Source organism: Malus sylvestris, chromosome 15, assembly GCF_916048215.2.
Source record: "Malus sylvestris chromosome 15, drMalSylv7.2, whole genome shotgun sequence".
Taxonomy (NCBI): domain Eukaryota; kingdom Viridiplantae; phylum Streptophyta; class Magnoliopsida; order Rosales; family Rosaceae; genus Malus; species Malus sylvestris.
The window spans coordinates 10,920,966-10,933,957 of NC_062274.1; the positions used below are offsets into that span (position 1 = coordinate 10,920,966).

At 40.2% G+C, this 12,992-nt stretch overlaps 2 protein-coding genes and 1 long non-coding RNA gene across 6 annotated transcripts; 1 reads left to right on the top strand and 2 right to left on the bottom strand.

The window, feature by feature from the left end:
• Nucleotides 1-1,528: 1,528 nt before the first annotated feature.
• On the bottom strand, nt 1,529-1,978 carry LOC126602657 (uncharacterized). Its single transcript, XM_050269574.1, has one exon. The coding sequence runs from the start codon at nt 1,949-1,951 to the stop codon at nt 1,529-1,531; it is 423 nt and encodes a 140-aa protein (XP_050125531.1). The 5' UTR covers nt 1,952-1,978.
• Nucleotides 1,979-5,832: 3,854 nt separating this feature from the next.
• LOC126605328 (uncharacterized) lies at nt 5,833-6,698 on the bottom strand. 3 transcript variants are annotated; one of them, XR_007616918.1, is made up of 3 exons: nt 6,566-6,698; nt 6,306-6,496; nt 5,833-6,156 (listed from the first exon to the last, which is right to left on the bottom strand). It is a non-coding gene; the product is annotated as an uncharacterized LOC126605328 (long non-coding RNA). The 3 variants fall into 3 exon arrangements; XR_007616916.1 differs by having other exon boundaries at nt 6,292-6,496; XR_007616917.1 differs by having other exon boundaries at nt 6,263-6,496.
• A 3,345-nt stretch (nt 6,699-10,043) lies between these two features.
• Nucleotides 10,044-12,823, top strand: LOC126605219 (uncharacterized). 2 transcript variants are annotated; one of them, XM_050272590.1, is made up of 5 exons: nt 10,044-10,322; nt 10,650-10,718; nt 11,687-11,872; nt 12,024-12,063; nt 12,476-12,823. In XM_050272590.1, exons 2-5 carry the CDS (start codon nt 10,716-10,718, stop codon nt 12,556-12,558), a joined length of 312 nt encoding a protein of 103 aa, XP_050128547.1. In that variant the 5' UTR covers nt 10,044-10,322; nt 10,650-10,715; the 3' UTR covers nt 12,559-12,823. The 2 variants fall into 2 exon arrangements, with proteins under 2 accessions (XP_050128547.1, XP_050128546.1); XM_050272589.1 differs by having other exon boundaries at nt 10,045-10,322; nt 10,664-10,718.
• Nucleotides 12,824-12,992: the final 169 nt, after the last annotated feature.

A 12,992-nucleotide genomic window follows, 5' to 3' on the forward strand; every position in this document is an offset into this window, starting at 1 on the left:
CTTCTCTCAGGGAGAGTGATTAGTCTCGAGTCATTGGTGTGTGTGACATCAAGACAAGTACGTAGGTGCTCAATAGAGAATGAGTTCACTGAACGTGATCAACGAAGAGTTCTTATATTCCATGTCACATGAGAACTCATGGTTGGGATAATGCAAAGTAGTCCTTTGACCTGAGGCATCACAGTTGTCTTGTAGTTAAGTCCTTGATCTTTGATTATGTCAAAGTCACCCCCTCGGGGTGTCCACGGCATCGTTGGGGTTAAGCCACTTAGCTATGGAGACAAGTGAATGCGCAACAAGGGATCTCTAACCTTCAAACAGTTGAGGGAGAATACTTTATATGATATGATTTGGAATCTCTGGCCAGAGTATGAATGAGATTAGGGAATGCGTTCCAAATCACATTCAAGGAAATCATATAAGCACACGAATCACATTGGATAGTAGACATGAATAAATAAACTATCATACCAAACAATGTGGTCAAGAGTATTAGATTAGAGAAGGACCGTATTGCATTTGTAATCCCAAACTGAATAGGTTCTCTATCCTCTTCTGATTAGCTTGGGTAACCATGATATGCTGCTAGGTGTCACTCATGGTTTGTGGAAGCCCTAAACGTGTGTAATCACTAAAGGGAGAATTGAAAATAGTTTCAATTCACAATCGATGTAAAATGGTTTTAATCGCCCACTACCTCGCTAAAAGGAACCTAATGGATCGCACACCATAAAAGGTGGAGATTGAAGATTAAACGGAAATGAGTAAGAATGATTAAATGGTTTAATCATTTATTTATGGCAAGGATTAATTAATATGTTAATTAATCAAACGAATAAGTTCGTTAAAGACTTCGGGATAGTTTTGGACCTTAAGGCCCAATGGGCTTCGAACGTCAAGCCCATTAACTTAAGTTGTATGACAATTTAATGAATGAAGATTCATTAAAGCCCAAAAGCCCAAAATCCCCTAAATGGCCGGCCATAGTGTGATGAATTAGGGTTTTGGTTATTTAGGTCACTTAAAGAAGTGACTATATAAATGACTTTATAACTAAATATTCATAAAGTGATAAAAGGGTTTATTTTTGGGGAAAATTGGTGAGAATTGTCTCTCCATTTTCTCTCTAAAAAGGCCAACACCTTGGAGGGTACATCTAGCAATCCTACTACTCCAAGGTCACTCATTTTCTTCTACAATCTAACCTTGGTGAAGAGACTTAGAGGTTCTCAATTTTGGGAACTTGGAGAACCTATTCTTCCATCCAAATCCATGGATCTAAGAAGCAAGGAATGAAGGCCCTATCTCTTTGGGTGATTAGCCTTTGCTTATGCAAAGAGGAATCTACAAAGGTATTAATTTCAACTCACTTTGTTTTGAGTTGATTATTGGTTCACCAATATACTAGGCTTTGAATTTCATGGTAATGTTTTGTTTTTGAGTGCATACAAGCATGATTCCGCCTTTAATTGTTAATTGCATGCTATATGATGTTGCTCAAATGAACATGTTTTTCAAAATAAATCCTTCAGTTAGGGCTTCCACGGCTTGAGCCCTGTCTGCAACCGCAACCGCTCCCGACTGCGCAGAGAGTCGATTGGGGAAAACCAGAAGCGACCCAACCCTTTGGCTTCTCGAAGGCGAAAGCAGAGTCGGAGTATTTGAACTCGTCGTTAAGAGTGGAGCGAGCCATTTGGCTGGTCAACCCAACGAGGTAGTCTTCCTCGTCGCTCTCAGTCTCGCTCGACTCGACCGGCGAACTGAAATCCGACGAAACCCCAAAAGCGCTGCCGTAAGGAAACTCAAACGGGAACAGAGTTTTCGGAGCATCATTGTCAAACCCATACCTGCCACTTTTCTTGGTCTTTGAGTTGAGCTCCATGGCCGGTGCGTCGTCGTCGTTGAGAATCTGGGTCGGGAGCCAAAACGCAGCGTCTAATGTATCGTCCATCTGGGTAGTCAGGCACCCAGCAGATATCGAGAAGTAGTGGTTAGTGAGAGTGAGAGCTGCTGGGCTGCACTGCGGGCCGAGGAGAAATGAAGAAGAAGACAAGCTGGAGTTTGGGCCCGTTGTGGCTTGAGCCCTTTTGCTGCTGGGCCGAGACACTAATGAGGATGGGTTGCTGACGACGGCCCGGCTTTCAAGCTACGCATACACACACACACACACACATATATATATATATATATATATAATACTTGTGTATTCCTTTTTTTTTTTGTAAATACATAAACATATGTATTCATCATTTTTTTTTAAAAATAAAATTGACTTTCTTTAATAAAACATTTATTTATATTTTGATGTGACTGAACTCGAAATTTTGAATATTCAAGCTGCCTGCGTACCCTTCCAAAGAAAAGATCAAGTCGTAACGTAGTTCAAATACATACATATTTTTTTTGGTATTTTCTTTTTGTGCCGTTTGCAGTTTTAACTCATGCAGGCAAGAAGTTTTGGTGTCGTTTGCAGTTTCAACTCGTGCAGACAAGGAGCATTTGGTGCTGTGTTGCAGTTTCAGCTCGTGCAGGCAAGGAGCATTGGTGTTGCCTTTTATGCTCGTGCAGACCAGGAGCTTGGGGCCATGCATTTTTTAGGCTCGTGCAGGCGAGGAGCCTTGTGTCCTACAGTTTAGGCTCGTGTGGACAAGGAGCTTCGGTTCGTGCAGTTTAGGCTCGTGCGAACAAGGAGCATTGGTTCGTGCAGTTTAGGCTCATGCGAACAAGGAGCAGTTGTGGTTCGTCAAGCGATCCGGGAGAGTTGTTCCTTGCAATCTTCATAGCAAGGAGCCTTGACTGAGTAGTTGAAGAAGTCTTTAGGAACGAAATCGCGCATTGTGATGGCAATAGACGATCTTTGTGTCGCAATTTCATCATTTTCAACACGTTCACGTTGCTTTGAAGTTTGACAAGAGCTGCTTTGCCCCCTTTTTGATTGGTGCACTTGTGGAGAAGACATATGCTTCTTGTGCAATTTCTTAGGAGTGACTTGAGTCCATCCTTCAACTTTGCTCGTCTTGGAAGATGCCCCCGGAGGTTGAGGTAAAAATTTTGAGTAGGAAGAGCCAGAAGTGATGGTAGTATAGTTTGACTTCACCACATCGTCAAGATCTAGCTCGATGATTCCTTTCTGGGCCAGCTTCATGATGAGATCTTTCAGCACGAAGCACTTTTCTGTCGGATGACTGATGAAGTGGTGGAATTTACAGTACCTTGGACTGTCGGTGCGATTCATCTCTTCTGGCCGTCTGCACTCAGGCAAGCCGATCACCTTCTTTTCCAGCAAGTCTTCTAACATGGCAACCACATCAGAGTTGGGGAATGGATAAGTTTTCTCCTCAAGCTCCTTCAAAGTACGTCTATGCATCTCTTAATCACGAAAAGCTTCAGCTTGAATCGCTTTGCCTCGTGTAGGGATTTTGACTGGAGCTGTGTTGACCGTCATTGCTTCCTTGGTGGATTTCCACGCCGCCTTCTCCACCTTTGTCTCAAGAACTTTGTCGTTCTTGTAGTTGGCGATCGGCTCCTTCTTCCCATGATGGGCGATGCTTAACTCCATGTCATGGGCGCGGGTGGCTAGCTCTTCGAAGGTCCGTGGTTTGATGCCTTGAATGATGTATTGTAAACCCCATTGCATGCCTTGGATGCACATCTCGATTGAAGAGGTTTCCGAGAGCCTGTCTTTACAGTCGAAGCTTAGACTGCACCATCTGTTGATGTAGTCAATGACTGGCTCGTCCTTCCACTGCTTTGTGCTCGTTAGCTCTAACATGTTCACAGTGCGGCGGGTGCTGTAGAAGCGGTTGAGGAATTCCCGCTCCAATTGCTCCCAGCTGTTGATGGACTCAGGCTCTAGGTCTGTGTACCATTCAAAGGCGTTTCATTTCAGTGAGCGCACAAACTGCTTGGCGAGGTAGTCTCCCTCCGTCCTAGCATTGTTGCAAGTTTCGACGAAATGTGCAACGTGCTACTTTGGGTTTCATTTTCCATCAAACTGCATGAACTTTGGTGGTTGATATCCCCTCGGCATCTTTAGGGCATCAATCTTCTTTGAATAAGGCTTTGAGTACAACCCGGAGGTATTTGAGCTCCATTCGTACTGTGCCTTGACGGTGCTGGCGATCATCTCCTGCAGTTGCTGGATAGAAAGAGATCCCATGAGTGCCACTGCTTGGTCTGGCTCCGGCTTCACATCGATATTCTCCACTGGAAGCTCATCTTCTTCGCGATCTTCTCTCTTTAGTGGATCATCATTTGGGTCGGGATTCTCACCGTCTTGTGGCTCTAGTCGGCTGACGAGTGCAGCGATTTGCAAGTCTTTTTCTTCAACAATCCATGTTAGCCTTGCGATCGCTTCATTCATTTGAGCCAGTTGTTCTTCGATGGAGGTAACGCCGATGGTCATGACTTATGCAACCAATAGACGTGACTTTCCTTTAGACATCCAGGATGCTGACGAAGAACGTCGTTGGCTGCTTTGGGATGTCATCTTGTGTGCCTCAGCAGCATACTTCGGTGCCCCCAACGAGGTCAGGTTGATGACAAACTCGCACCTTTGATGCTTCCCTTGCTTTTTTAGCGGCACCAACGAGGTCAGGTTGAGGAGCGGTTGTGGCGCCAATGGATTGTCTGTTTGCGGCAGAAGTGCTTAGGATCATTCCCTCAGTGGTTGCGAGAACGGCTTGTCCCTTGCTTGATGACATTGACTTTGAGGTGTGTTTGGATTTCTTGAACGGAGAAAGAGATGAGAGGTAGAGATTGTCCCACTGGGCGTGCCAATTTGTGAACACGAAAATTTCCTGAAACGAAAGAGACAAGAACGACGTGCACAAACAAATATTTGTATTTGATGATTTTGGGTTACAATCTCTCTCTATTTTGATCATCTGATTCGATCTCCGTAAGGTATTGATTTGTGGATGTTTCGTTGATCCAAGGGCTGTCGAGGCTTGATCTTGGATGAACTGTTGGAAGTTTCTTCAAGGGGCCGTGGGCTTGATCTTTGAAGGTGGATTTGAGCGGATCTTCAAGGAGCCGTTGGGACTTAATCTTGAGGATGAGTGTTTTTTCAAGGGCCGTTAAGGCTTGATCTTGAATAATGGTGATGAACGGATCTTCAAGGGCTTTTGGGCTTAATCTTGAAGAACGGTTATGAATGGATCTTCAAGGGCTTTTGGGTTTAATCTTGAAGAACGGTTGGATGTGTGGATTTGTTGACGTTGTTGATCCAAAGGGCCGTTGGGGCTTGATCTTGGATGAACGGATGATGAACGATGGTGCTTTCTTCAAGGGCCGTCGGGGCTTGATCTTGAATTGGTGGATGATTGATCCAAGGGCCGTCGGGGCTTGATCTTGGAAGAACGATGAACGAGGAACGAAGAACACTTTCTTCAAGGGCCGTCGGGGCTTGATCTTGAATTGGTGGATGATTGTTGATCCAAATGGCCGTTTGGGCTTGATCTTAGGATGAACGATGAACGAAGAACGAAGAAAGCTTTCTTGATTCTTCGGGAACCTGGATGCTTGAGAGCTTCGGAGTTTCAGAGCTTCAGAGCTTCAAGAATTTTGCCTAATGATTTTGGTTCCCCCAAATGAATGAAATTGGCTTCTATTTATAGAATTTTCCAAGACCTAATTTTGAATATAATATTCCAGATGAAATAAGTCATTTCTGCCAGGTGTTGACATGTGTCCTGTTTGATGACTTTTCCAACTTATTTCGATTTTTTGTTTAGACATACGCTACATGTAAAATTTATGTAATACATGAGCGTCAAAACTTTGATTTATTGGTCAACATTTATTTACCGAAATTTCGATGTCTACAGTGTTGTTACAGTGCTCCTGGACTTCTTCGATGTCGTACTGCGTGAGCATCGAGGATGTGTTGCCCATGTCGGCGGTGGCGAGGAGGAGGCGAGATCAGGTGCGGTGAAGTCTACGGGAAGATGCGGAAAGGAAACGCCCTAACGAGCAGCGGAGATAACAAGGCGCTTGTAAAGCCGCCACCTTTGTAGGGAGCGACAGGCTACAAAGGTTGTTGGAGTCAATGTCGCACGCAGCAAGTGTGGTTGACGGGCGAGGATCTACTGTACCCAATTTCATGTCTACTTTGTGTCTCTTTATTAGTTTTTTAACATGTGTCTTTACTTAATTCTGAAATTAACACCGGTAATTATTACATATAACTAATTGAAAAAAAAAAACCACAGAATTACAAAAAAATAAACATGAACAGTCAAATAAACACCGGCAACCATACCCAAAAACGAACAGTCAAATAAAGTCTACATCCTCGTCCTCACCGTCGTCGTCAAAGCCCTTGATTTCCATAACCTTTTCGTTCCCTTGCACGACCACTTTCAATGTCTTAATCTTGTCCGGGATTCTTCTCAAACCGCTTCAAATCGCGGTTGCGATTGGAGGTCAATTTGCTGTCATATAGGATTACACTTGGGCGTGAACTAATTAGGACTCCTCATTAAACAATGATTTGCTGCCATAGAAGGATTAAACATCAATTTGTAGCCATAGAAGGATTAAAAATCAATTTGCTGCCATTTACCTATTAATACGAAGAGTTGATTGAATTGCGATTTGGGCGTGAACGGCCTGATGGAGGAGAAGAGGCCCGGTAGGATGTGATAAGCGGAGGCCCCGTAAGGGATTTGGGCGTGAATGGCGATTTCGACAGTTCTTTAGTTTTTTTTTTTTTTTTTAATATAGTTATATATAAATTTTTAGCGGCGTTAATTTTAGAGACAAGTGGGGAGACACGTCAAAAAACTAACAAAGAGACACAAAGGAGACACGAAATTGGGGACAACAGATCCTTGGTCGTGGTTGACTGGTTTCCGTTCCGGCATGTTGGATCCATTTGTAAGTTTATTTGTTAATTTTGTTTGGGTAAATTACACTTTCATACCTTAGGTTTAGGGTCTATTTCAAATTTTTACAACATCTTTAAAACATTTCACTTTCATACCTTAAGTACTATTTTATTTCAAAATAATACATCCGTTACATTTTTCATTCATTAATCCGTTAAATGCTGACGTAGCTGCCACATATATGCCGCTACCAAATGTCAGTCACGTGGCAAATAAAATAATTTTTTTATACCTGAATTTTCTCAAAAAAAAAAAAAAAAAAAAAAAGAAACCCACATCTGGAAGAAGAAGAAGAAGAAGGAGAAAAAAAAATTGCCCCCCCCCCCAAAAAAAGCGACCCACATATGTAAGAAGAAGGAGAAGAAGAAGAAGGAGAAAAAAAAATTGTCCCTCCCCCCAACGACCCACATATGCAGGAGGAAGAAGAAGAAGAAGAACCCCCTTCCCCCACTCACCGTCCGGCGACCCAGCTCCCTTCCTCCCTTTTCTTCTTCTTCTTGTTGCAGATGTGGGTTTCATTTTTTTGTTTTTGAAAAAATTCAGGTTTTAAAAAAAAGATTATTTTTTTTTTTTGCAACGTGGCAGACATTTGGCAGACACATGACATATATGTGGCAGTCACGTCAGTATTTAACGGATTAATGGATGAAAAATGTAATGGAGGTATTATTTTGAAATAAAATAGTACTTAAGGTATGAAAATGAAATGTTTTAAAGATGTTGTAAGGAATTGAAATAGACTCCAAACCTGAGATATGAAAGTGTAATTTACCCATTTTTTCTTTGATAAATTTGAACAAAATGTAGAATAAAATGTAGTAAAAACATGATGACAAGTGAGTTAAAAATTTATAAAAATTAAAAGGGAAAATAGATTAAAATTAACTTTTCAAGGTTCAAACATTAAGGAGTGGCCCACTAGTTGAAAATGAATTTCATACCTGTATTTCATACGGCATGTTTTGAGTTCAATTCTGAAACTGGTGAATCGCACTGTGGTAGCCAAAAGAGATTGAAATGTCTTTATGAGTCTTCCTGACCCCTAGAATGATGAACTGTCATGGCGAAGACACCAGCTGATCCCTTAAAAAAAAATCAAGAGTTATTTCTTCTAATAGTATTTTTCGTCATTTTTTTGTTTTTAACATACGATATTATCTACACTAAAAGGGAGGGGTGGGTTTAGCTTCACAATGGATCATAATGTGGTTCAAACTTGCATTTGGCGAGAATCGAACCTTAGACCTTTCACTTACAGGGGAAGAGAAATACCACTAGGTCGTAGTATTAAGTGACATTATTTTTCGTCACTTGTATAAGAAATTTTTGAGTTTGAATATGGTAAATAACAAGTTCGTATCTAATTTAACACCAATTTACTTAATTTAAAATATATCGTTGTTTTATAAAATTACTAAGAAAAGAGATAAATTAAAATTATATAAAAATTAAGGGGAAAATTGATTAAAATAAACTTTTAAGGGGCCAAATCGCCAATGGGTTACAAGCAAGGAGGAAAAAATCGATAATATCGGCGAAATATCGCCGATATTATCGTTTTTTTGAAGTTCCGAAATTTTTTTAACTATCCAACCTATTTTCGTTAAAATATCACGATATTATCGATATTATCGATAATATCGCGATATTTTCGAAATTATCGATAATATCGCGATATTTTATTAAAAAAATACTTAAATATATTGAGAAAACTCAACACATAGTTAACTTGATCATGGCCCAAAGGCCAAACAAGTTTTGGTTATCTCACCAGAGGAGTGTGAGTTTTATAGGAAAAATTCATTGCTCACTTCCTTGCATGGGCGATGTGGGACTCGCCCAATGGGGGAAAAAATCAAAATTTCGGCCGAAATTTTACACCCACTTTAAACGGCCATAACTTTGTCAAAACTCAACGAAATCAAGCAAGACAAAAACGAAAGTTGTAGCCCTCGAAGAGATGAAGAGAAGGGTACCTCACACGATGTCTGAATCGTAGTGGTTTGGCCGGAAAATGCCTCGAATATCACTGAGGTCGCTGAGGTCGTCGGAAACTGGGTAAGATTCAAATGAGTATAACTTTTTCAATACGCAACGAAATTGAGTGAAACAAAAAAAAAAGTTGTAGCCCTCGAAGAGACGAAGAGAATGGTACCTCACACGATGTCTGAATCGTAGTGGTTTGGCCGGAAAATTCCTCGAAAGTCACTGAGGTCGCTGAGGTCGTCGGAAACTGGGTAAGATTCAAATGAGTATAACTTTTTCAATACGCAACGAAATTGAGTGAAACAAAAAGGAAAGTTGTAGCCCTCGAAGAGACGAAGAGAATGGTACCTCACACGACGTCTGACTCGTTGTGGTTTGGCCGGAAATTGCCTCGAAATCTACTGAGGTCGCCGGAAACTGGGTAAGATTCAAATGAGTATAACTTTTTCAATACGCAACGAAATTGAGTGAAACAAAAAGGAAAGTTGTAGCCCTCGAAGAGACGAAGAGATTGATACCTTGCACGTCAGCCAAAATTCAATTGACACACTCCTAGCTTCCAAAATTCAATACTTTTACTTTATATCAAGTTGAAAAAACATAATCGGCATCCAAATTAAAGTTTAATCTTATTCAATGTATTGATTTTCAATCGTTAATTGATATACTATAATTTGGAACTTCAACGCCTAGACGCATGCTTATGTGTAAGAAATTTAAATTGTCAAATTCGGCACATTATTCTTCATCATTTTATTCACTTCCCTTTTTTTTTTTTTAATATCCTAAATAAAACCTCCAAATATTGTACTAATTAATTATATATAAATGATTATGGTGTGTTTAAACTTCTTTCATTAATTACTACATATTTTCTACACTCACAATGTTTGCCAGCTCGCTATATAATCAACTTAAATCAGTTAAATCCATCATGCAATGCATTTCCTTCCAATTTTTTGTGATAAACTAATAGATAATTGACTAAATAAACATCCTACAAAGTTTCATTAAAAATTTCCAAGTTTTTCTTACAATTTCCGTGGTTTCCATGTAATTTTTATCGATATCGATATTATCCCGATATTTCCATCGATATTTCCGTGTTTTCGGACTACCGATATTTCCGATATTACCGATATTTTCTTCCTTGGTTACAAGTGGGGGGCATATCGCAGAATATCCTTTGTACATTTTTGGTCGAGTTCGCTGAAAATCATTGGTGTCGGTCAAAGAAATATTTTGTTTTCTCCAGCGCGTGAGCTAGCACCTGCCGCTACCACTCCCGCAATACTCAGCCGCTCAACCGGAGAAATCGCCCTGACCGGCGGAGGGGTAAGTCTGAGTTGCAGAAACCTGATTCGCGCGCAGGGACGGCGGAAGAAAGAGGCTCAGGTTGATTTCCGCGCGCAGATTTTGGCCGGCATATCAACTCACCGCTCCCAGGTTGCTTATATCTGAACTGCGAACAATTCATAGATCAAATTTTATTGTCAAAGTAACAGCAGAAGTCCAGATGATTTTTGTTATAAATAAAGAAGAAAACTTTGGTATTTCTGTAGACTGTTGGGTGAAATTAAAGGTTGCCCGTTTTCTGATTTACTGAAAAACTAGTAGGGTTAAATGCCATTGAAGAATTGTGAAATAAACTAGCTAACTTTGTTGTTGAATTGTTTAATTTGTGGTTGATGCACATGGATTTTGTAGTTTATGCACCGGAGCATGGTAGAATTTCGTGATGCATAACATTGAGGTGTCATATATTTCTAACAGGATTTTTTTGGCAGACTATTAAAGTGAGAAATACTGATTCCTGCGTATTCGGTTCAGAGTTGAAGAATGGTGGGTACATTCATGATCCTCCCTAACTCTTTCGTTTTGTTACATTGTAATTGTTGGCACATGTCGATGAGTACATTAAGATAACGAAGGAATGAATAAATCCTGCAAACAGAATCATTAAATTGCAAGGAAATTGTGCTTAAAGAAACTCAGGGGTTTGTTTTTTGATCATCTAATCGAAACTCAAATGGTTATTCATATTGATTAATACAAGGTTGGAACTTGGAAGAGTGACTCCTCCGGTTATAGGAAGCAAATGTAGGCAACTTAGATGCACTGTCCTCCCTTAAGTAATCTCATGTGTAAAGCCATGTTATCGGGTGCTGGTTGCACAAGTGAACTTCTTGTAACTGCTTTGGGGGCATATTGAAGCTTTCCTTTCATAAAAGACCAAATTGAGAGCAAAATATGAGGTTTTAGAACATAATTCGGAAGAAGACTACCAAAAATGTAGGTGTCCATATCTGAAGCCTTTGAGTTTGAGATATGGATTTGATGCTAAGTTGCGTTTTGGTCATATTTGTGCATGGAGATTCAACCTATTTATTGTGATTTGTTTGATCAGAGTGCGTCTAGTAAAAAAAAAAGGTCGTACCCAGTGCACAAGGCTCCCGCTTTACGCAGGGTCTGGGAGAGGTGAATGTCGGCTAGCCTTACCCCCATTTATGGAGAGGTTGCTCCCAAGTCTCGAACCCGAGACCTACCGCTCATGGACAAAGGCACTTGCCATCGCACCAAGTGCGTCTAGTACTTGAAAAAAAAAGGGATTGAATTTGTGTGGCCTGTATTTTAGGTCACTGTAGGTCTTGTTCTTCGACTTGATATGTTTTTCGTTTTAGCCGTTGCATATTTAAGAAATTTGTACGGAATACAAGACTAAGAAAAGATTAGTGGTTTCAATGTCTCTTTTATCATTAACGGAAAGGAAATAAATGTATGTCTGATTTGTTTATGTGTATGTTTTCTAGGCCATGTATATCCGTGTTAAGCGTAGTAAGACAACTTACTTTATCCAGTGTGAACCAACTGAGACAAGTTTAGATATTAAGCAGAAATTGCATGATCTTACTGATCAACCGGTCAATGATCAGCGCGTGATCTTAGTCAGTACCGGGGAAGTATTGGAGGATTCAAAGACGTTGGCAGATCAGAAGGTATGAAACATAAGTTGCAGTTTCCTCCCTCCTACTTGAACTTAAGAGATTCAATACTACGATTAAATTTCATCACATTGACATTCTAAATACTTATCCATTGAGCTCCAAATGCATTGATGTCTTCATTGATGTTTTTATGTCCTTTCAGGTTGAAAATGATGCCGTTGTTGCATTGGCCTTCAGAAAAGGCAAGTCTCTCATCCTTTTGTTCTTTCAATCCTCACCTTAAGTTAACTCCAAGCTTATATTTGGCATGTCTACTTTGTTCTCGGGGTTGTTAGTGGTTGATATGGGTTGAAAACTGAACGCCTGTTTGTCGAGCCACATTCATGGATGAAAATACACTGCATCCCTATTAAATGGTAGCCGATGTAGGTGATGTAGAAGAGATGGAAAGCTTATTGAATTACATTGGCATGAAATCTTGAAACCCCGAGGAAAAAGGCACAAAATAGGGCAGAATATGCATTCCCGTCGTGAATTGGATTGTGAAATATTTCAGACACTGTTTGAGGACCATTTTGATTTAGTCATGTTTTTTAAGACCAGATTGTGTATTGTTCTTTATCTTATGTTTGCTTTGGACTTGATGGCCTCCAGATGACAATGAGTTTGAAGAGGTCAACATTGTACGACCAGACGACTTCTATCAGTCTCGTGATGCAGATGCAGGCAATTGGTGAAGTCGGAAACATTGCTCCGGCGGTAGTCTAAATCTGAGATTGTTTCCTTCTCGTGCTCGGATTTTTAGGACAATAATTGTTATTTTTAGCAAACAGTTGTGTTAAAGTCTGTAGATGAAATAATTCATTCATGAAATTGACAGCATTAGTAGTATTTGTATGAAATAAACAAAAGATAGTGGTGCTAAAAAAATGATTAGACATTGTTGGTCCTACTTTATATGATGGAAAACTTGGATAAATATAAAAGGGTTAAAATCGCAAATAGTTCTTGTGATATTGGAGTCGTAACTTTGGTCCATTACGTTATGAATCGATTAATGTCGTTCGCCACGTTATCGCTCGGTCCTCCATCAGAAACTCTGTGGGTAAAGTGTCTCCTATCAACTGTGCACACAAGAATTTTTTTAATTTTATATTTTTGGAAAAAAATA

Excerpts from the sequence above, each read along its gene's own strand:
- LOC126602657 (XM_050269574.1), bottom strand. The coding sequence starts at position 1,951 with ATGGACGATACATTAGACGCTGCGTTTTGGCTCCCGACCCAGATTCTC.
- LOC126605219 (XM_050272590.1), top strand. Across the intron at positions 11,873-12,023 it reads AGACGTTGGCAGATCAGAAG|GTTGAAAATGATGCCGTTGT; the intron begins GTATGAAACATA and ends ATGTCCTTTCAG. Across the intron at positions 12,064-12,475 it reads TGCATTGGCCTTCAGAAAAG|ATGACAATGAGTTTGAAGAG; the intron begins GCAAGTCTCTCA and ends GATGGCCTCCAG.